The following is a 24,978-nucleotide window of genomic DNA, read 5'->3' on the forward strand; positions in this document are numbered from 1 at the left end:
TGTGGACTAAATAGTTGAATTCGTCTTCTTCTCTTGTATGCTCTTATCAGCATCGACCAATTGTGTGACTTATATATTGGAGCTCTCTCTCCCTGAGTGACTTAAGTTAAAGTTACAGGAGTAGAATGGCCATCATGGCTGTGCATCTCCTAATGATACATATGACCTGAATTTCCCTATATGATCCACAGTTGCTGCAGCTGCATCTCCTTGTGGTGCAATGGGATGCATATCCAACTGGTGCTTTTCTTCCGTACAGTACTCAATGGTCATCCTTGTAGTGCATAATCATCTTACCCCTGTGATCATCTTACTCCCAAAGTCAATGAAACAGAGCACAAGCACATCCTAGCCATTATGGTGGACTTCGCCGGCGCCTTCAACCAGCTGTGGTGGCCCAGTATTATTTAGGAGGTTGAGGCTGCCTGGATCGTTTTTATCGAAATCTTAAAAATTGATACTGATATTGCAGAGATGGCTTGTTCCAATAGTAAAGCATAGGGAAATAGTTTTCTTAAACAACTTTCTTACAATCTCTATGAAAGCATGAAATTTTACCTCAACAATAGATCGGTCCAAATTGTAACCAAATGAAACCAAACTAAATCAACGAGTCTTCGGTTTCCCTCAGTTACCCGGGGGTTGTCCCCCAGGGCTCTGTCCTGGGACCATTTCTATGGTCAATTGTCCTGGACGAGTTCCTCGGGATGGATCTCGGCGAGTCTTACCCCAGGCCTTTGCCGATTATCTTGCTCTTGTAATACACTTTGATACAAGAGGGACTGGAAATGAAAGCAAATCAAGCTCTCGGCCGGCTGCAGAGTTGGGCCTCACTGCACCAACTATCCATCTCGGGTGAGAAAACGAAGTCTATCCTGTTGAAAGGGAAATTGCAAATCCACAGATCCCCGGTCATCAAGATAAATAACATACCAATCTGATTATATACTGAAGTTAAATGCTTAGGCCTCCACATAGATGCAAACTTCACCTTTTATCCTCACCTGAAGTACCTTGCCGTTAAAATAAGAAAATACGCAGCCGTGATCAGACGAATAAGCCGGGCTTACTGAGGTCTGAATCACAAGGCTTCTGTCTAATTTACAAAGCGTTATTCGTACCGATTGTCTACGGAGCCTCCATATGGAGCACTAGAGCAATACTAGAGCGAACAGGCATATACTCGTTTCAATTCAGCGATTTATGCTTCTCGGCCGGCAAAGTCACCATCCTGGCGCTCCAAGTCATCGCAGGATTCATGCCCTTCTACCTGAAAGTAATGAAAAGAGGCCTCTACCAGCGCCACAAGAAAGGCATTCCCACCCAACTACTGGATCTCCATCTGGACCTCACAAATGACCACAAGCAAGAAAAAAAAAAAAAAAAAGACTTGTCGCCAGTCACCTACGGCGGTCTATGGCAGGAGTCAGTCCTGGAATGCAACAAATAAAGGAGAAATAACTAAGAAGTTCTTCCTCACAATCGCCCTTACCTATCCCAAGCCTCCTCCCACGTATTCACCTGGACTGCATGCAACCTATCTGCTTAATGGGCACGGCCCATTTCAGCAAAAGCTAACAGCGCTCGGTATCGACCCTTACTTCCACTGTGGAGGTGAGGAGTCCTGGGCCGAAGTCATGTACGAGTGCCCCTCATATTATGATCGCTATCTACGACTCTTCACCGAGGTACAATCCAACCCTCGCCATCAGGAGCATATCCTCATAAATGATTAAGCGTCTTATACAGCCTCCACACGATTTGCACAGGCAGTTGTTACCACCAGACTGGTTTATCACACTCATGACAGGCCTAACCAGAATGTACCACCACCACTGCAAATCCCAATAGGGGTAGAATAAATGCTAGCACCCACAAAGTGCAGGAAATTATAGAAACTAAGCTACCATGCCAACCCCACTCCGGGGTAGGATTATGCTGGCACCCTCTTGTGGGTGCGGGATCAACGCTGCTGGCACTCTGTATCATGGGCAGCCTGGCTCAGCTCCCAGTGGTGGTGGTGGCGGGCAACGTAGGGTCCCTCTAGGGGCCCTGCGGCCAAGAAGCCAGAGACATAACAACAGAACAAAACACAATACCACATATACCTGACACAACACTATTTTCTACCACCAGAGGGTGCGGGTGCGCTCAATCAGAAGTACGGCCTCCATGAAAAAGTTGGCGAATGTCATCTTGGCGACAACTGAGCAATACTTCTTGCAGTTGTGTTGTGAGTTTGGCAACAGTGGTAGGGGACTGATAGACAGCGATTAATGAACGTCCCGTCATATCCTATGAGTCCGCCAGGTGGCGTCTAGTTATATACCTTGTGCATTTCGTGCTCCTAATTAAAGGTGATTCATGTGAATTACAGTGAATGCTCGACCGTTCAAGTGATACAGAGGTCATCAGTGAGTGCCTGTCTACTGGTGCATGAAATTTCAGCTGCGTTGCTCCAGCCAAAGATAAGTATTTTATAATTTTCCCTTTTTTGGCCTGCGACAATGAATTTTTCCAAGATGGACGATATCTTATCATTTCTTATATAGCACGATGGCAGTTAGTGGACACTAGCACAACTGACGAACAGTGTTTTCCCTCGCTCTCGCTCTCTCCGTGTCACCTCCCTGCCTGCGGCAATCACTGTACACCAGGAGGTCCCTTTCACATTTGGGGAGAGCCTCGTTTTTGCAGCAGTGACTAACGGGATTATGTTGAGTGCGCGGGTGATATACTGTACGTAGTTCCCACTCTCATTCATACCGTTCTCTATGGAAGGGGAGACTCGACTGAAAAATGCAGACAACTGCAAATTATGCAAAAAAGAGGTTAATAGAGACTGCAAAGGAGTCTACATCAAATGTTCGAAGTGCAAATGCCAAATTTGCCAAAGCTGCTCAGGTCTGTCTCAGATAAGCCTGAAAAAATTATCAAGCGCAGCCCGCGCGAAATTCACTGCTTACTGCTGTCGGAAAAAGCCGACGAATGGACAAGTAAGCCCTTTCCAATCAGTACCGGATTCCCCCCAGAAATTGCTGCTCGACTCCCACCTGGCGTCGCCCTGCCCACTGCAGTATAGTAGAAGGCGGCACGCCAGTGACAGCCAGGTGTATTTCACCCAACTTGATCAACACGGCCGCGCTGGAGCTGTTTCTGTTCAAGGAGAGCGAACAGACCACGAAAATGGGAGTTCACACTGAAACGTACACACTAATCCGGAAGATTCAAAGTCTAAAAATACAGTACAGAAAGATACTGGCACAGTTGGTGACAAAACTGAACCAACAAATCCAGAAAATACTGAAAATATTAGCCCCTCCCAGACAACAGGGGTTCAAAGCACGTCTTTCACCGATACCTTGGATCTCGGAGCTTCTTTGGATCCAACTATTGTACACGCCACAGTTATAAAAATAAAGAAGGCGCTCGGAGATTTTATGTCAGCAGATACCAGTATGGTTACGAAAATTGCATCAAACTTCATTCACAGCCTTTGGGCTGACATGGAGGCACTAACAATGTCTCTAATAATAGATAATGAGAGGCTGAAGGCCAAGACGACCAGCACAGAATGTCGGGCAGATATTTTTGATCAACATATACTCTCCCCAGGAGGTTCCCATGGAGGAAATCAATCGTTGATGAAAAAGACTTTTGCAGAGGCTGCAAAATCAAATTGGGGCCGACTTGATCCTGAGCGATCCCATCCATTGGAGAAAGTTAATTCCGGAAGACGGGGCGAAAAGCCTAGACAATTATCAACAGAAATGTCAAATGAACCACAGATGGTGGCCCATTCAGAGCCTGCCAAAACCCCCTGGATTTCTCGACCTGGTGATCCACGCAATATACTAATCCTAAGACCCACTGCTAACTCAGTGATACAGTCCAGTCAAGACATTAGGAATGCGGTGACAAACACACTCAAAACCGAGTATAAAGAAATGAACAAGGGTTTGTTAGTAGAGACTACAAACTCATCTGATGCCACCAAAATCTGTACCTTGCCTGCACTCAAGAATGCAGGACTTTCAATAGAAAAGCCAAAAATGTCAAACCCAACAATTCTAGTCTATAGAGTTCCAAAAGATTATAGTAAGGCAGATATCTTGGACGACCTATATCATAAAAATTTAAAAGATTATTCCTTCTCACAACAGGAGGTAAACGAGGGTACAACATTTAGGTTCAGCTCAGGTTCTGGAAACAGTATTACTAACTGCGTGATTGGATTCAATCCTCAACTTCTCCACTGTTTACTTCAAAACAATCGAATATATTTAGGCTTTACATCGCATAAATTCAGCAAATTCACCGTAGTTAACAAATGTTTCAGGTGCCTGGCCTACGGGCACTCTGCACAAAATTGCTCTCATAAAACCGTGTCATGTAGTCACTGTGCCAATGGGGGTCACATCTTCGCAGAGTGCCCCAACAGAGAAGAATCACCAAAATGCATAAACTGTAAACGCAAGAACAAGGACTCCAATCACTCAGTCAGGGATGGAAAGTGCCCCGAGTTTCTAAAAGCGATGGAACTAGCAAATAAGCGTATCGTTGATGGATAATACAACTACAAGCAGAAATAACTTTGGCTATTCTCAAAATACAGACACAATTACAATTTTACAGATAAACGCACAGCGCTCTCGAGCCGCAGCTGATGAGATCAGAAACGTAGCCATAGAACATAATTATGATATTGTCTGTCTACAGGAACCATATTATTCATCCCAAGTAGGTGGAACAGCGCATAAAATCATGGGCTACCCCAATTCCACTAGAATCATAGCAACTTGTGATCCTCCACCCAAAACTGCAATTGTTGTGTTTAATAACTAACTAGTTATTACTGCGATTACAGGAGAATGCTCAGCGAATGCTACCTGTATCCTCGTATCCTCTAGTTCCATCTCTTTCTACCTAACTTCACTATACTGTCCCCCCTCAGAAGATGTGCATATAGCATTGCACCTACTGGACAAGATCTGTGATAAATTCGCAAATAATAACTTGGTGGTGGCGGCGGACCTGAACGCCAAATCGACGTTCTGGAACAGTGGCTTCACTGATCCTCGGGGAGCCCAATTTGAAAATTTAATTATGGCTCACAGCCTTTGTATTAAAAATGTACAAAATAAACCATTTACTTTCTCCACTACCAACGGAGAATCAAACATTGACGTCACACTTACTTCCATAAGGATGGATGACAAAACTGGAAACTGGGACGTGAAACCCTCCTTGGTGAACAGCGATCACAGGGCTATCACCACGTTCAACATATCAAAGAACTCCCAACACAATGACTTGACTGTCCATGACTTAAGAAGATACCGTACTGATAAAGTCAACTGGAAAAAATTCGAGGATTATCTGCGTACAGTATTTAATGGAGAGGATGCTGAAGCATTAAACCAACTATCGGCTTCAGAATATGTAGACACTGTTCAGCAACATCTATATATAGCTATGTCAAACTCAAGTAAAAGGAAACATATAAGAAAGCCTTCAGTGCCATGGTGGAACGCTCAGCTTTCTGCTTTGAGACTTCAAACTCAACAAGCCAGACGCTTATATCAGCGTAGTAGACATCTTTCTAACGAGGACGTTGAAAGGCTGAAAAACAGTTATAGAGAGAAAAGAAAATTATTCCATCGAGCCATATCTGAAAGTAAGAGGACCTGCTGGCAAAACTTGGTCAAAGATGTTGGGAATACCAACCCCTGGGGAATCATATATAAAATAATGAGGAATAAACTGATAAGTGGAGATATCTATCAGACTGTAATTAGTAATAACCTAGAAACAACAGACTGGCACTCTACTGTCGGAACGATCGTTGATAATTTGTTCCCAAAGGACAAAGAACAGGCAGAGATCAGGAGGAAAAACCAGAATTATGTTGGATCTACCGATGTTTGCCTTTTCACTCTCGTGGAACTAGGAGCTGCTACTGCTAAACTCAATAAGAAAAAAATGCCCTGGCATTGACTTGCTAGAGAATTTGGTAATTGTGAAAATTTTTAAACTGTTTCCCAATATACAACTGAATATGTACAATAAATGCTTCCTCGAAGGACTTTTTCCCAAACCCTGGAAACTAGCTCTACTGAAAATTTTATATAAACCTGGAAAAGTCAAAACAAACCCAAGGGCGTACAGACCAATATCCCTCCTGGCTAACTTAGGGAAACTTTTTGAGAGATTAATTTCTCCCAGAATTGCAAGCATGTTATCGGACCAGCAATTGTGCTCAGATCATCAACACGGATTCAAAAAGGGTCACTCGACCGAAGATGCTATAATTTCTCTTCTGAAATACATCCAGGATTCTCACAGCAAGTATGTCTTGGTGGTGTTCGTGGACTTCGAGGGCGCATTCGACTCCCTCTGGTGGGAGAGCGCCCTCGGGTCGCTACGTTCAGCCATGTGTGATAATTATATCTACCAAATTATGAGATCATACTTTCAAGACAGACAGATCAAGGTTTGTGCCAAACACCTGACTTACAGCACGACTGCTTCCAGAGGGTGCCCGCAGCGTTCAGCCCTGGGGCCTCTCCTCTGGAATGCAGTCTTAGACCAATGGCTGACAAAGAAAAATGGAGATTGCAAAAAAATTGCATATGCAGACGACTTGGCGGTTGGCGTTACTGGAATGTCGAGAACAATCTTAGAACAAAAGATCCAAACAATATTGGATGATTTATCCAACTGGGCCAATCTAAATAAGCTCAAAATTTCCCCTACAAAAACTAATTTCATGGTTTTTTGAAAGCAATTCAATTATGGCAGATCTCCCACAGTTATCCTAAATGGCTCACAAATCCCCTACGTATCCAGCACCAAGTACTTGGGACTTACAATCGATGACAAACTAAACTTTCATACTCACGTATCCAAAATTTCTGAGAAAATTAAAAACTTCACGGCTGGAATTGCAAGGATTTCCAGAAAAGAATGGGGCCTCAGCAAAAAGACGTTGTCTTTATACTATAAGGCTATCTTCCTACCAATTGCTGCGTACGCAGCAGGTGTTTGGTTCTGGAGGGCCTCAAAAACTAAGACCAGGACTAAACTTCTTTCATTACAGCGTTCGGTGTTGCTCACACTTCTACAAGCTCCTCGGACGGTGTCGAATAATGCCCTACAAGTTGTAGCAGGAACCCTGCCTCTGGATCTTTATATCTCCTACAGGGGTATGATCTACAATCTCAAAAAAGGAATTTCTGTAAATATTTTTAACATTGTAACAGACCCTACGAACAGAATAAAAGAGGAAAAACGAAGACTCTGGAAGGAACTCACCGCTGTTTGGCAGCAAAGATGGGCTGAAAGTGAACACGGTGAGGTTACACGAACATACATTTCAAATGTTGAATTCGCATCATTACTCCAGTCTCAAAATGGTTTGTGCCTAGCATGACTACATCATATTTAATGACTGGCCACGGATCGCTCAGGGCTAAACTCTTCGAAAGGAGCCTTGAGCCTGATCCTTTCTGTCACTGCGGAGCATCTGAGACATGGCAGCACGTTCTCTTTGAATGTAATGAGTATTCGAATGAAAGACAGGTACTGCTGAGTAAAATAAATAATCTCTCAGAAAATAATGTACATTTGCTCATTGAAAATTCTGACGTCTTCACTACATTTCAACAGTTCTCTGCGGCAGTTTTCAAGAAAAGACTTGCGGCTAGAAACTCTACTGCGGGGTCATAATGATCCAGATTAACTCACTTTTGGGAAGAACATATCGGAAGATAGCCATCAACGCAACAGGAAATGACAGGTAGACCCCTTTCTCCTCTAAGTGATGCTGGATGGGATTCCAAGAAGCTTTGTGTATAAACGGGCCTAAATTATTAGGAAGCTAACCTCGAAGAATTGTAAATAATTGCTTAACGTACAGTTAAGAATACCCATACTTCTGCGCACCCCAACACGCTTCTCTCTCATCAAATCTTATTTAAAAAGAAAAAGAAAAAAAAAATAAAATAAGATCTTCTCCCCATAGGATGAATCCTGCAATAATCTGAAATGCCATCAAGCCAATTGAACACAAAAAACTCCAATTTCTGCTCTCTGACTGATGTAATGCTACACGTATAGAAAATTTATAGCTACACGTATAGAAAATTTATAGCTACACGTATAGAAAAACCTTCTGCAAGAACGCTAGTGTTACTGCGAGTGCTTTAATGCGTGCTGGGAACTTCCTCTCCTGCCTAAAGCTCAGGAGTACTATGTGAACTATCTACATGGAAACTTCTATAGCCCTACTCTACAAGCTCAGATTCTACCGGGGAAGAAATTAAATGAGACAATATATATTTCCTGAACAGTTAGACTATATTTCCTGAATAGTTAGACTACTGGACAGTCTTTACAATTGTATAAAACAGAAATACATGTAACTATTGGTAAGTAACAGCTAATGTTGCTGTAAAAACAACTGTAAATAATTCTCAAATTCTGTTGCTAGAACTGTCAAACAGAGAGAGAGTGATAAATTTCACTGTAATGTAATCAATGTTAACAGTTTATTTCCTTGTTAATGCTAAACTTAATAGGATAACTGATATATAATGCTCCTGATAACTGCAGGTCTCTTTAAAAATGTTTGTCTTGGCTGTGTGACTTCAATGGGTTTTTGGAGCTCCAGCCTTTTTTTTTTTTTTTTTTTTTTTTTTGCGGGCTCTAGGCCTGGACAGCCTGTGAGCGGGATAGCGGGCACCCACTGGTATTGCACTACCTCCAGTGGGTGCGGGTTTCGTGCACTTTGGCATGTAAAAGGTTTAAAAAAAAAACAGGCCTTGCTACTGGCGCTTGGGGACAGGCACCAGACAGCAGCTGCACAGGTATTGGCTGCTCCTTTGCAGAGGTCCTACATTCAATACAGATCCACTAGGTGAAGATGGGCTATGCCTAGGGGCCACCCTTGATACCAGGACACACACACAGGTCATATCCTAGTAGTAGGTGATAGATCTGTGAACGTGCAGGCCAAAAACGCATCTCCACTTCACATAAGCACTATCGGGATGTGATAGCTGTATGCGGACAAGCATTGTCCAATTGGAAAATAGCTTTTCGACAGAAAACTGCTTTTTGAATGGTTTGAACATGATATCATACCGTCAACATGCCATCAACGGTGGCCAGATGTGAACTTTTTGTTTTATTTATTGTACTAGGCGGCCATATATAGATGTTTTCCCCACCGCGTATACTGTGTTGATATCGTACCAATAAAGGTTAAAAACTGAAACAATGCGCATGTTTCGTTGTGTAGCGTTGAGTAATGTTGGTTGTTGTATTGAACGACTGCCCATTTTGCGCAGGAGGCCGAAGAGTGTGAATCTATCTGGTTTCCATTCCTACTTCTTGGAAGAAGTAGGAACTACTTCTTCCAGAACTACTCTAGAATTCTATCTAGTGTGTTTTGATTTTTATTTGCCCATTTTGACAGTACGTATATATTTGTGGCGCACCACCTCATGGAATGGTAGCAAAGTAGCCAGAAACAACTAAACAACACACACACATTGCACGAAAATTGCACTACAATCATATCTGGCCATTTTACGGGGTTCTTTATCATCAAAGAATACCATGGGAGAGTGGAACTAATGTTCAGGGACCACATCACATGTCCACAGTGCATTCTGATGCATTATCCCACTCATCCTGACATGATCATCAAAGTCAGCAAGACTCCACCTATTGTTTCCAATAATGAGGTCACCAATTCAGTAACGTGGACCAGTCAGCATTATGTACGAATCACCGCTTATTCTTGCCCCAAAGGCAGCAGCTTTGAGTGACAATAGTACAGTAATTTACACTGACTTCTCTCTGTATTTACCTGCCCTTCCCTTGAGTAGGAATGGACTGGTTTGTTACGCTTGTGAAGACTCAAATTGGGAACGACTGATATAAGATTGTAGTTCGCATGGATAGCGATCCGTTTTTTTAGTGTCTGTGAGAAGGAATGGTTCGGCGTGGAGATCTTTCCAACTTAGAACGTGGAATGATTGTTGAAGCAAGACGTGCAGGAGCCAATATCTCGAAGCCAACATGGTTAAGTGCTGTTGTACTGTGGTGTCACGAGTTTATCGTGATTAGCTCAACAGTTGTCGAACAACCAGCCAAAGGTCACACGCGTGGTCGATGCACGTGGTGATGGTCGTGTGTCTTATCTCGTAATACCGCAGCGAAGTAGTACAGTCGTCCAGGTGACCATCTAGTAAAATGTGGGAACAGTAAGACCAATATCTACCTGGACTTTAATGGTACATGAAAGCGGCACCGGGGATACTCTCCCAACTCCGCCTAGTGAACTCTGTGTCATATAGAAACTAACTCTGTAAGGACCAGAGAACATGATTTAGTGTGTATGTTGGTGGAGTGTTAGTGCTGGATTGTGTTGCTGTTGTTCATCTGGCCTCAGCCAGGGAACTGGAACACACTGACTTTCTGTTGCCCGTCTATCGGCGCGTTGAACTGGATCAGGGAGGAGGGAGAATAAGTACTCGGGCGGGGAGAACCCCGGGGTCATTTGAATTTCCCAAGGAGGGCCCAAAAAAAAAAAAAATAAAAGAGAAAGTTTTGTTTGGTAAAGAACATGCGTGTTTTCCAGTTAATAACTACTGATTATTTTGGACCTTTGTCGGGATATTGGCTTATTTAGATTTTGGCTGGTCATACTATAATACCATCAACCATAATACACCAGATTATACCATGTGATTCTCCACTATAGGTTCACCATAACAAACCTCCTAGCGACCACCAACAGAATTCTGGAAGCTTTTCAAGGTAGGACCGAGTTAGCAGTGGTCTACCTGGATGCCCAATGGATGTCCCCGGCCTCCTACAGGGATATTAATGCAGTGCGTGAGGAAGTATACCAGATCATAGGCGATTTTCTTGTATACTAAAGTTGCTCTTAACATTAAGTTCTCCATCTGACTGTGAATAAAAAAATATTCAAAAGGACAGTGAAGGTTGGTAAAACTCAAGGTGAAGTTTCACTGGAGCTGCTCTTTACTGCCGCAATTTATCAATTCTTAAGTCAGCAAACAGGTTTCATGAGTTTTTCTGACGATCTGAGGCTCATCTCTCGGATCCACGAGACCCACAGCCCAAATATCGCATCTGCGTCTATCATCAACAGCCTACAGGACCTGCAACACACCTCTCGCAGTTTTCGCTAAAAATAAAGCCAAAGAAATCAGTATTAATCATATTCTCTCTAAAATCACATTCAACACAATTGAAATCCACAGAGCTCCCATTCCACCAAGTACAGAGATCTTAGGGACATTTTTTTTTTACCGGAAACTGAGTTTTAAACACGTAGCAGACATCCACAACATGGGCTGTAGATCCAGGGAGCTTGCCAAGTAAGTACCTGAAATTTTATTACACAACAACGGCTACCAGACTGTGCCACCTGATTATCTCCAACGACGAGACTTCTAACTGCAACCCCCTGACTAGGCTACATTACGACTGTTGAATAAATCTACATGTTACTATATCCCAGTTCTCTTTTTAGCTCACTTTTGGCTTCTTCGCTTTTCGTTTACGACTAGGCTTCGAGGGCTCTTCATCTCTTTCATTTGCAGTATCAACTTCCACTACTGCTTCCAAATTCACTTCTAACATTTCTGGGAAGATGTAAGGCTCTGAAGATGTGGATGGATCTTCTCCGGCTTCTTTGTTCAACTCCATCCATCGCCCGCTGTAATTTCTTCCGCTGTTGAAATAGCTAAGATCTTTCCTTTGCACTCAATGGAGGTGGTCGCATTGCACGTATACGTACTCTATACGCCTTACAACACTCGCTTCAGTGGACCCAGATTTACGATTAGTTCATTGTGCGATCAAATCATTTACGATGGACACTCCATAACAAAATACCGTTCACTATACGATATGTAGTAATTCATTGTGATCACGTTAACGAATTGAATTTTAATTCTATTAACGGCGATTCCAATAAGCGAAAATAGGAGGAATATTATCCACAGGCTATAAAAGTAAAGATATAAAGCACAGATTTACATTTTTAAAACCTTACCACTTAAAAAAAAAAGGCAACTACAACGGGTATTCGCAAGTGATAACTGTCCCAATTATTAACCGCGCCTAATGCTGCTAGACTTCAGCGATCAGACGACAACGAGTGCATTCAACCTAGTACGATAGTTGGCTGTTCAGATCGCCTCTAATGCATTTACGTATGGCTAGTTTGTTGTGTCGCATTTTCGTTGCGCTTTTTGTCAATTCACGAACGCAAGTTACTCCCATCTGAAAACTGCCTGGAGCTCGCCTAAAGACGTTTCACTTCAAAAAGAGTGACAAATCACTCCCATCCATTCTTCGTCCCATTGCGTGCTACTTCTATTCTTTCTAAAGTAATGGAGAAATAAATTAACTGCCAACTCATAAGCTATCTTGAAACCTTCCGTCTGATCAATGATCGCCAGTATGGATCCCGTCAGTATCAATCCACAGGTGATGTACTGGTTTATGTTATGGAAAGATTGAATGGCAATGAATGGCAAAGTCCGAAAATGGGCCATGGTATACCGGTCTATCTTAAGTTATACCGGTATACCACGTTTTTTTCTCCCGGAAAATCATGTTTTTCGTCAGCAAACAGAAAATCGATCGCAGAACACACGAAATTTACAGACAATATAGACGGAGCAAAATGCTTCTAAAACCCTACAACAACAACAACAACAACAGTAACAGCAACAGCAATAAAGCCTTGCAAGAATCAACTCATTCTCAGCCAATATGTCTGCTCAGTTTCCTAAAATTTCCTACCCCTTCCTAGAATGCATTAGTGAGTATTAGTGAGTACTGGATACAATGAAGTTTGTTCAATGTCTACCAACTGCTCCACAAAGCTGTGACTGTCTTTGTTTTCAATGCTCTGAATGTATCAGTTGTTTTCAGGTCTTTTATGTTTTGGGACAGGAGAAGAAAATCTTGAGAAAGCACCCATATCCGAATAGTCACCGCTATTAAACTATTAAATACAGAAGTGCAAAAACCCAACAATATAGAAGTGTAATAACCTTCCTGTAAATAAATAAATAAATATAAATTCATATCACTGAAACAGTTTAAGAAACTGATAAATAAATTACCAGAGACACGTGAAAATCTAATAAGTTTTCGATCCACTTGTCTATAAAATTACCTTCTTAATCAGCCCTGCAATTTTCATCACAGTAGAGCAAATGTGTTAACAATATTTAAATAAATATGCTGGCTAATTATGCAGTGGATAAAAATGTTCGTGATTTTAAATAGAGTTATCCCAAAATGTTAATTGTAGATATTTCATAATTTTAATTGTTTCTACAATTAATTTTTCATAATTCCAGTTTAATTTTAAACAACCTTGTAAACGATTAATGCACATTTTCTTCGATATTGTAGGAAGAGGAGAAGGGGATGACTGTAAATTTCAAATGAATATATAGTGCTGAAATGAATATATATAAAAAAATTAATTCATCTCATATCTATCTCTAGAATGAGACTGTTAGAAACCCTGTGTATAACATCATGTACAATTCATGAAATGCTGCACCTAGTATACTGGAGGGTGCACTTAGGTGTGAATCAACGTTGCAGGGGTCCAGGTGTGGTGCCACACCAACCAGAGGAATGTCGTCCCTCTGCGTTACCAGGCTATAATACTGGATACTAGATAACTCTCACTAACCGGTGCCAAAACACCACTTTGGCTACTGGAAGCTTGAAATGGAGAAACCCATGTTTAGTCTTCAGAGTAAAGCTCCGGCAACCCCCTTCCATCTCTTCCATCATGCAGTATGATTGATGTCTTTTGAGGTTATGATGGACATGGCGAGATCTACTCTTCTTTATATTTTGTGGATACAGCTCTAAAACGTTGTTCACAGCCAGAATCCTCGAGGTCCATCAGTCCGAATCTACGGATAACTCTCTTGGAGGCATCCGGATCATATGTAATATCGCTGCCTTTACTCTGCTAGATAGTAATTGGAGGAGGTTCGAGTAATGTGTATATGTGGTGCATAGAGTTTATATCAATCTTATAGAGTTTACTTATCTGAAAATCGAAAGAAAAACATTGTTAGTGCATTTGAAAGTGGTATCGTTAATTTAGATTCAATTACAGGAAGTGGTACTCATTGGATGTGCTATTACAACAAAGAACCTAAATATGTGGAATATTTTGATTCATTTGGGTTTCTTCCACCAGAACAAGTTAAAAAATAATGTTATGCAAATAAAAACAAAAACTGGGAGAAATATAATGAAAGGTAATTGTAGCGTATGTGGAACAAAGAAAAGTGTTTATTAAAAACGATAGTTAAAATATGTATTGTAATCCTATTCAGGGTTATAATACACATTTCAGGGTTATTTTAAGCAGCTTATTCAGGTATTTTAGAATTACAAAGAAAAATAACTTTCGCTGTAAAAGAAATAAAATAATTTTTACCTCAACAGGATGAATATACAAAACAGAAATCTATGAAAAGAAAATTAAAGAGAAGAAGAGTTTATGTTAGTCGTATAGATAAGTCTAGGAACTTAGTTTTTGACTTTAATCCCTTCTCCCTTAAAACTGGTGAGTGTGACAGCAATCTCTTCTTCCAGTCACATAGCTCCCTGATGAGCTGTTGTGGCCACCAACAAATTCCTCCAGCTGCATCAATCATGTGCTTTACAAGCAGCATCGCAAAGTGTCATGCCCAGATGTTCACTGATCCCATCCTTCCACCTAGTTTCAGGTCTTTCTCTGCACCTCTTACCCTCGGTTTTTCCTTTAATTATATTCTTCAACAGAAGGTTTTCCCTTCTTATTATATGGCAAAAAACTTAAGTTTTCTTATGCTATGAAGAAGAATTTTAGACCTGCCAATTTTATTCGATACCCACTCATTTGTTCTTCGATCCAAAGAAGAAATACGCAGTATTCTCCTGTAACACCACATTTCAAATGCCTCCATTTTCTTCCTGTCAACTCTTTTCAGATTCCATCCTTCGCATACATAGGTGGCAACTGGAAAAATTAACGAATCAATGATTCTCAGTTTCGTCTTTAGGGGCAGATCATGATCTCTCCATAATTTTATCAGATCAGCGATCAACGTTTTAGCAATTGGCTGTCGTCTCTTTACATCGTTTGAGCAGTCACTATTTTTATTTATTCTTGACCCTAAGTAATCAAATTCATCAACCTCTTCAATATCTTGCCCATTAACCGTCACTTTACTGGAACCGAGATAATCACCAATCACCATAATTTTAGTTTTACACACAATCAGAAACAATTCTTTTTTCTTATTTGATTCACATATTCTCCTCAGAGTTTCTTTAAGATGATCCTTAGAATTACAAATTATCACAGTATCATCTGCATAACGAAGGTTGTTAATCTTCAGCCCTCCAATTTTGATGCCAGTCTCTAAATCTTCCAAAGCTTTACGCATGATATCTTCGGCATAAAGATTAAAAAGGTGAGGTGACAAAACAGAGCTCTGCCTGACACCGTTACCTATTGTGAAAAAGCCCGTGTTTCCCCCATGATGGTTGGTTCTCACAATTCCTTCCTGTTCCTGGTACAGTAACTTAATCAGCTGAATTATGTGGATTGGGAAACCCATATCAGTCATCGTTTCCCATAGTTTCTCATGTTGAACACAATCAAATGCTTTTGCATAATGTATAAAACACAAAACGACTGGACTGGAACATTGAACAGTGACAGCAATACGGTTGCCATATTGGAATTCAGCCACGTCAAATCTACAAGAATCACGCTCAGTTTTAGCTCTTGTTGGTATCACAGTTGATAAGGTCGCCATCCTCCCCCACACCGTGTGGAAAAGACCTGAGTTCGAGTTCCGTCGATGACCCGAAGAATTTTCATGAGCCTTTTTCACAACGTATTTGAGTTAGTCAATATACACGAGCAATATGGCCTTAGTTGATGCTCCTAAAACCCTACTACAACAACCCTGAATTTTAACAGGGAGAGAAAACAAAAATTGCCTACCAGCGACGAGCGTCATCCAAGGTATAATAATATGACTTCTTCTTTTGTGCTTTAAGAAACTGTTTCTTTACCAACCTTAAGATTTCCGCATTGCATCCCCAACAAATGAAATATCTACTAAAGCACGTCAATGAAAGCTGATTACATAAATCCATTTACATGTAGCTCTGATGACGATGCTGTACATATACTCGCGTGTGTGTGCGCGCACTCGCGCGATCCTTTTAAATTAAATGCACACTATTCTTTTCTCCTGTTCCTTGTCGTCACAAGAAACTAACTGAATGATGAAGGTTTTCCTGATTTTAGTAGCAATGACTATCATGTTTCTGGAGTTATGCTGGACAGAAGATTGTGAGGGTTTGGAGCAACTCTGCGGTGAGTTTTCTTTTTCTTTTTTTTTCAAGCCAATAGTTAAATTGAGTGCTAATTTATTATCATTTAGCCAACTCTGCAAACGAATATAATCCTGCTGTAAATCACGTCATATCTGTTAAGTTTTTTTCCAACTGTATATAAGATTATATCATCTGCAAAAACTTTTATAAAAGATCTCTTAATCACTTCAAATATGTCATTTATATAAATATCGAACATTACTGGCCCTGCATGAGTGCATTGAGATACCCCTCTCTTTATATTAAATGATTTTTCTTTTAATAATATTAATAATATTTAAAATGCTTGTTATATCTTTAATATTTAGAAAACAACAAGACAGAAGCAGTAGTCCTTTGTTTCGAGAGTGTCAAAAAAGAGGTAGTTAATTAATGACTCTATTGTATTTATTTCATTGAATTATTATTTAAATCATTAACTAGGAATTACCCACTTTCTGGGGCAAAACCTTGATATCTACGCCTAAGACCTACTAACTCAGCCACAGAGTGAAAAAAGCCCATAAAAGGTCCACGTTATTGACGAGACTCGAACGTTTCATTATTCTAATTGGAAAAATAAAATTTAATCAGTCATTAAAGCGCGTCACGCACGTGGATAACTTTCGGTATCCTGACTCCTTCAAGATTTTAAAAGATGGTGTCTGAATTTAAATATACATAATTTTGTTGTAGTTGTGGATTTTTAATGTATTTTCATTTAAAAGGGGAGGGTGGCTTAAGAAGCACATATTATGATAATATATCATATTTCATCCATTTATCTTTTATTTTATGTTTTGTACAGATATCCGAATGCATGAAAGAAAAGCAGACCGAGTTTGCTCAATTCAAGGATGTCTTGAATAATTCGTGCAAAGTAAGTATTTAAGTGTGGTACATGCCTTTCATGATTAATATAAAGGGAAAAAACATCTTTATGTCGGTGTTTCAAGATGCTGAAACCATGGTGACAATCACTGGTCTGGGTTTGGTTAGGTCTGTGACCAAATATTTCTGTATCCTGAAAATATATATTTATATGCATTTTAATAAAGAAGATGCAATTGAAATTGACCAGCAATCCAAAGCCTTTCGAGCTTGCTTTCTAATCAAGAGAAAATTATCCACTAGTTGAGTCAGCTGGAAGACATTTCGGCCTGTCGGATTATTCTGTTAAAAATTATAGTGAACTCTTCTGTGTTGAAGCGGGCTACAATTTCAAGGTCTAAGACTGGAATCCTATCCACGCCCATTTTGGATTTTCTGGTAAAGTCAACCTGTAAAGCTAAACTCTGTTAATTGCCTATCTTTGGGTCGTTCTTCGTCCCATTCAGTACGGAGTATACGGTTCTCTTCGTATCAGAACGCTCTGGACTTAATAGCAAAGAGGACGGAAGGATATTAATTTTTTCTTTAAATCCCTCGCTAATGAGCGAGGGATTTAAACTCAGGTAAAATGAGCTCCATCTATAAATCTATAAGGAACGCTAGATATTTGATCCCAGACCCTGCTAAAAGTGCCAGGGATGGTAATATAGGTGACATTGTCCACTGCCATCTGGGCTGTGGCCAGTTACTGAACACAAACCAACGTCACGCTACGATACATATACGCCAGTACACTGACTGGCCTTTACTAGCAAAATATCTTCACATAATGAGGAGGAAATATGAAATGGCTTCTCAAAAGAGGACATTGATCCCATTGTTGTCTAAGAAATGATGAAATCGCTGGTCAAATCTGATGTTTACGTACTAAATTTATCTAAAATGAATTTAAGAATTTATCTAAAATGAATAGATTAATTACAGCATACTTTGATTTTCTTTGCAGACGAAGACCTGTAGTCAAGTGAATGAAATCGCGGTAAGTTTCTGATTTACGATTTAAATTTCTGATTTATGAGTATCTAAATTTAGTGTGTTGCGCATGTATCATGAAAAGGCATCTAAAGCCACGAGGCTGGGGTTCTGTGGGTTCAAGAAGTTCTGTAAGAAGCTAGGGGTTCAAGAAGTTCTGTCGTCACCGATACCTTAATTCTGACACAAATGAAACAACTGGTCTGCAGCACTAATCCAGCAAAATCCCTAATCCAAATCCTAAATCCCTAATTTCGTGGTAAGCTGGCACGATAAGTCTCCGTTTGCCACTTATTTAGGGAGGCCTGAGTTTAGAGTCTAAAGATTTTAGACGCTAACTGCATAGACACATTGGTGACCTTTGCTATTGCCTCTAATGATTCTCGAAGCGTCATGTATGTTGTCTGCCTTTTAATAGCTCTAATGTAACACAGCAGCTCTTGTTGGCATTTTTACCAAGTGATCCAATACATCCCATGGTGTTATCTTTGTCTACTTTTGGACATTGGAACTTCGCATTCTCTGTATGCGTCAAGAACTTTGTATTACACTCTTAAGAGCCCAAAATAACATAACAACTACAAACATAGTGCTTTCTAGATTTTTCTAAATGTTTTCAAGTTTTTATAGTTATGTGATAGTCTGTTACGCGTGTTTCCATTAGAATCCATATTAACGTTTCAATTTTTATTACAGGAATGTGTAATCGCTAAGTGCCAAGTAAGTTGATGTTCTTTAATTCAAGCATTTAACGCTTAGTGATGAGATGTAATGATTAATAGAGAAAATGTGATTTATGTGTATCTTAAATATTTTGCAATTTAGCGTATGAATGAAATGGCTTTGATAATTGATATATTACGATATTTTGCAATTTATTGCTACAAAATGCAGGACACACACGCAACTGATAGAAAACAGAATAACCTCACATTAAAATGACAGCTCAGCATGCGAATATTTTGGAGCTTTCTTTAGAGTTACTCGAATACTATTAATTGAAATTATAAATACTTTAAAACTTAGCATATGCATGCAAGAACAGTATGCTGCTATCCGAAAGTTAAGTTAGAGTTATAAAATCTAAGATATCCACAAAAATATGTGCTTGATAGAATTCTGGATAACAGCAAAGAGGGAGGGAGAACACATAAGCTACTGGCTTTTTAGGGGGTGTTCCCTTAAAAAAAAAACGATGAATTTACAAATATACAATTGAAAAATATACAGTTCTGAAATTGTACAGGTAATGTTCAACAGAAAAGACATAAATAAATTGGAGTTTTATTGAAGTTCAATAAGGGACAGTAATTAGCATTAGTAGAGGAATATGATACACCTTTCCCATTTCACCCACCCACCCACTCACTCCAAATATTTGTCTAGATCTTCCTTGAACTTATTTAAGTTGCTGACCTCCACTACAGCAGATGGAAGTTTGTTCCAACTATCAGCCACCCGCTGGCTAAAGGGGAATTTCCGCACGTCTATCCTACATCTGTCTTTCCTCAATTTGAATTATGCCCCCTCAGGTGAGTAATCTGAGCAAGAGGAAGAATCTCATTAGCACTGAGCTTTCTCAATTTATTCAAGACCTTATTCATCTCAATTAGATCACCTCGCAGGTGCCTAGAACGTATAAAACGTATAACACATAACACATAAAACGTATCCAGTTTTAGCCACATGAAGAAGCTGCAATTTGCAGAAGTTAAGCCTCTCTTGGTAACACCAACCCTTTGTTCCACTCACCAATCTCGTTACCCTTCTCTGTACTCGTTACAGCCGCTCTACATCCTTCTTGAAATGAGGCCTCCAGACCTGTATACAGTACTCAAGGTGTGGCCTGACTATTGCCTTATACAAGGGGACAATCACTCCCCTTATCTCTGCTAGCAAAATTCCTGTATACCATTGACAAGACACCATGAGCTACTCTTCCAGCCCATCTGCACTGCTCAGAAAACTTCATATCTGACTGCACAATTACCCTCAGGTCCTTTTGATTCTCCACTACCCTAAGTGTAGTACCACCCAGTTGGTACGTTACTCTGCGGTTACTGACAAACTAAAGAAAACATCGTTGCAGCTTAATTTCTCGAAATTAGAGTATTTACATATTTACATGTTACTAAATTACGTGAAGGTGTTTATAATTTAATATACATTTTTTCTGTTTATTTATAGAAAAATAACCAAGAAGTAAACACAAAAGTAATGGTAAGTTTATTAAATAATTTGAATGCGATGGTAAGTTTATTAATTTTTATGAATATTATGATAATTTTGTTTTGAAGGTTAGTTTGTAGTAAAATACAGATTGGTTGTTGCAGCACTTCTTCAAGTTCCAGCCTGTGCCTTTGTAAATTAGCCAGGATATCAATGGCTGTGTCACGGCTGTGTCACAGCAACATGATCAAGTGAGAACGTAGTATCATCTTCCCTGCATTGAGTATCGAGGAAATTCCTTGGATATACCATTAGCTATCGATCAAAAGTTACATGTACATCGATGGCGCGCTGTACGTATCCAGTTTTAGCCACATAAAAATAACCAATGTTACATATACAAGTCTGATATTCAAATACATACAGCAAGGGTTACGTTGAGACTACTGAGCAGAAGAATGAGGAAATAATGGAGGAGATGATAGGAGAGGAATCAAGGATGTGCAATAGCAATAGAGAACATTTGGATGGAAAGAAATATATTGATAGTGGGAGAATGGTGATTACGTTTACTGTGATACTGCGAGAACAGGGAAAATGAATATTGAGGTTAGTTAGATTTGGATGTGCAGTAGATTCGAAAGAGTGAGATTGGAAGATAGAAGTGGAAATACTGAGGAGGGTTGCAGAAAGTCGAAGTATGAAAAAAGGCCATGAGGAAAAAAAATTCTATCGGACTTGTGCTGAGAGTACAGAGTTGGTTAAGTGATGTATGTAATTAAAGGATTGATTTCTGTCTGTGCCCGTGACTTATTTGTGTGCGTTTGTGAAGATGAAAAGGGTAAAGTTTCTTGAGTTTATTTCGTTAAAATAAATTGCGTACTGGTATTTCATGCATTTGATCATTAACTACCAGACCATTCTGCATATAAGATACTTAGCATATTAATTTGATCTGTTCCTGAAAGAAACTGCAAGGGCAACAGTTTCTTTCAGTTTCTTGTGTTTTTTATTAAGATTAAGAGAAATTTTAATCCGATTTCTTTTTTTTTTTTTTTGGAATAAAAAACATTCGAGGGTTGCATGGTTCCACTTCACTGACTAACAGGCGTCGACAACGTGGGTGGAGACTAGGTCAAAGAGCTGGAGACTAAGAAAGTCAAAATGATGCTAATTAAGTTTTTTATTATTGATATTGTAAGACAGTTTTTTTCCCCCGAACTCTTCTTGTGAATTTGATTGATCACTTGACTATACTGTATTTAGATAAATATAAGGATATCTGTAATGAAAGATGCACATTTATTTTTCGGAAATCACGCGCAGCATTGAACTTAGCTTGCTACTGATAACCATCATGAATAAATAACTTATGTCTAATGTTCTGAGCAATAATCCTTATTTATTTTTATTTTTTGACAGTCATGTCTCGGAAAAGTTTTCAGTGACTAACCGAAATAACGAGACTTCTCCCTCCAGGATCTCCTTTACGACCCAATGGACAAGATACAAGAGAATGAAAAGTGAATCAATGTAATAAATAAATGACAATAAAGGAATTAAACATAACACGAATCCTTGAAATACTATTTTCATTAAAGTATAAATTGTGTTCTCTATGTGTGTGTGTGTGTTGGTACACGGAGAACACAATTATTGCGTGTAATTTCATTGTGAATGAAATACGAAAAGTGTGTTTTAATATCAACACAGATGCAAGTTTACTAATTAAATTCTTGGTATTTTGACGAGGCAAAATTAAACCAGTGAACCGCTCATTAAATCTGGATATAAATATAAAATCTATCAAACACGAAACTCTACTGATATAACTGATATTATTTTTTTAAATATTTAAAATATAATTTGAAAATTAAATGGATTGATCTAGGCTCATTTAAATAAAATCTAGGATAATATAAATAAAAGACAATAAAAGAGTCTGTAAATTTTCTCTTTTAGTAATTATTGAACAAAACAATACAATGAAACACAGCAGTTATCTCAGAGAGACAGAAACGATATATTTAATAACAAAATAATAGAATATGTGTCACAAATGCTTTCATTATGCAAATAGGTGTCAAAGGTTTTTTTCTGAGATACTGGAAATAATTATATGGATATTCGTAATGCATTTACGATTCCCCTGATTAAAAGAACTTATTTTTTGTGTCTATAACAACGGTCCTTCGCTAACTTTGAAATACTACTAGGACATGATCTGTGACTAAATTTTACCTTGTTGTCATTCTTTGAAAGTAACAAACTGTAATATATGGAGTTATTTAATATCTATTGCAAACCGAAATGATAGAATGGTTCTTCAGTGAATGATACAAACATTGTTTTTACTTTTTGATAAACAGTAAAGGATTTTATTAGTAAGTCATCCAGTGCTCAATTAAAGCACAGGTAGGATGAGGGATCGGGTGAGTGGAAAGACAGCCGCAGTAAACTGAATTCACTCGAATGAAACTGGAACGAGTTTTCACAGTCTTTTTGATAGCTCTCGTGATTAGCACAGTTGATATAATGACTGTCTTACCCATACCAGGCGAAGATGACCCGAGTTTGAATCCCCTCAATGACGGGAGGAATTTTTATGGGCCTTTTTTCATGACTTGGCTCAATTCGTCGGTCTCAGGCAGGGGTAGCATGGATTTTCTCTCGTAAACTTCGTTTTTTCGTCCAGCGAACATAAGTCGACCACAGAATACAAGAAATTTACAGAAATATTATTTACGATGCAATATGGCCTAAGTTGATGAGGTCTTGTGACATGGTATTTATCTTACGGCCATGAAGGGATGTACTTGTTGGTTCCATTGGTATCAAGGGAACCCATTTTTACCACAAAAACATGTTGCACTCCAGTACACTACTATCTACGACCATACTTAATTGTTGGCACCTGGCAGAATGTGTCCATGAACTCATGCTGTTTCTTCATATTTTGGTATTCCCATTTGCTTGAAAGAACAGGAGACGAGATTCGTCTTACCATGAAACGTTGTAACGTTTTTCCCATCCTTATTGTTTTAGTGTTAATTTACTTGGCTCACTGGCAGCAGTGGAATCATGTGATACCCCATCTGCAAAAAGGTTCGATGAGTTATGCGCTCTAAATTATACTTCTGTCTCCAGGAATTTTCCCTATATAACCCCCCCCCCCCCCACCGGTGGAAAACAGTCTTTTAAGCTGTTCAAATCAAGCATTTGCAAACATTAAATTATTTTGTACACAAAACTCCAATCTTTCCCCTCAACGATTCTGCCCATCCAGTTCATATTGTCCCACATATTTTCCCCCTCCTTTTCTTCTCCAACCATTTCTGGAATCACCTCTTCGTCTGTACAATAATCTACCTGTCATTAATACATTCCACTTCTTCCACACTTTCAGACAACTCATTATCACTATTTCCAAAATATGTTTTGAGGTATTACTGTATTCCTTAACTATGCCCTACGCATAAACAGCCCCTATACCCTATTCTATGCCCTATACATAAAGCTCTAGGTAAAATTTTATATATATATAGCTTTAACAAAATGAAAAAAAAAAAACCAACTTTAGTATATTCATATGGTTTGTGCATATACACACATTAATTATAATAAATATATTACTCAATTTTTGATTACTGGGCACTAACATTCACTAATCTCTTACATTTTCTTGCTGAAAACATTGTCAAGGATCGCTGACTCTAAATGTATGTGCGAGTCCTTCGTAGTGGCCAACATTTCTCTGTCAGATAAACGAGAGTTAGTACAATGTCATACGACTTCCACAAGCCTCCTTCGTATTATTAAACATTACATTTTTATTAATTATTTTTTACGCAAAGTTTCGTAAAATTTCTAAAGAAGCGCAATTACTATACTGCAGTGTACATTCCTAAAGAAATGCAAAATCTATTGAAATTTATTGAAATGAAATGAATTGAAATTTATCGACAAAAACACCCTCCACTGTCCCTTCTGTTATACCAACTGTTCTGGCGAATACACTATGAAACTGAGCTGCGTGCCATAGAAATGACACGCGATAGAAACAATTCTCAGGAAAATCCTAATGAAAATACACTTTTTCATTTGTTAGTTACTCAGCTGCTTGGCAATCTTTAAGAAGAACCTGTATCTTCCAGACTTATGAAGTATATTACCTCGCACAGAGAGCAGCTACTTAGAGTTATTTATTGAAGTACGGGCGTCTCCCCAGAGCGTCCCATATATGTCGATGGGATTTAGATCGACTGAACGGGCAGGCCAATCCATACGAACAATGTCCTCACTTTCAGGAAAATCGTAATGAAAACTGAAGTAATCGATTTTTTTTACTTTCCAGACGGAAACTATCCGGGACAGAACAGTGCAATGATGCTGTCTTGTACAGAAAAGACAAAATACAAGTAAACAGAGCATTTACTTTGGAGAGAGTTTAAAAAATAGGAGCTTGTAGAGGGGGGGGGGTGGTAC

The 24,978-nt window shown here is 39.3% G+C and overlaps 1 protein-coding gene across 1 annotated transcript; it reads left to right on the forward strand.

Annotated features, from left to right (window-relative positions):
* Nucleotides 1-5,208: 5,208 nt before the first annotated feature.
* Nucleotides 5,209-22,006, forward strand: LOC150076185 (uncharacterized). Its single transcript, XM_090387280.1, has 8 exons — nt 5,209-5,488; nt 16,394-16,462; nt 16,791-16,843; nt 17,270-17,341; nt 18,299-18,331; nt 19,021-19,044; nt 20,512-20,544; nt 21,916-22,006. The coding sequence occupies exons 1-8, from the start codon at nt 5,209-5,211 to the stop codon at nt 21,943-21,945; spliced, it is 594 nt and encodes a 197-aa protein (XP_090243406.1). The 3' UTR covers nt 21,946-22,006.
* The last annotated feature ends 2,972 nt before the right edge of the window (nt 22,007-24,978 follow it).

Source organism: Mastigoproctus giganteus, chromosome 13 (assembly GCF_048544385.1).
Source record: "Mastigoproctus giganteus isolate SK-2022 chromosome 13, ASM4854438v1, whole genome shotgun sequence".
Taxonomy (NCBI): domain Eukaryota; kingdom Metazoa; phylum Arthropoda; class Arachnida; order Uropygi; family Thelyphonidae; genus Mastigoproctus; species Mastigoproctus giganteus.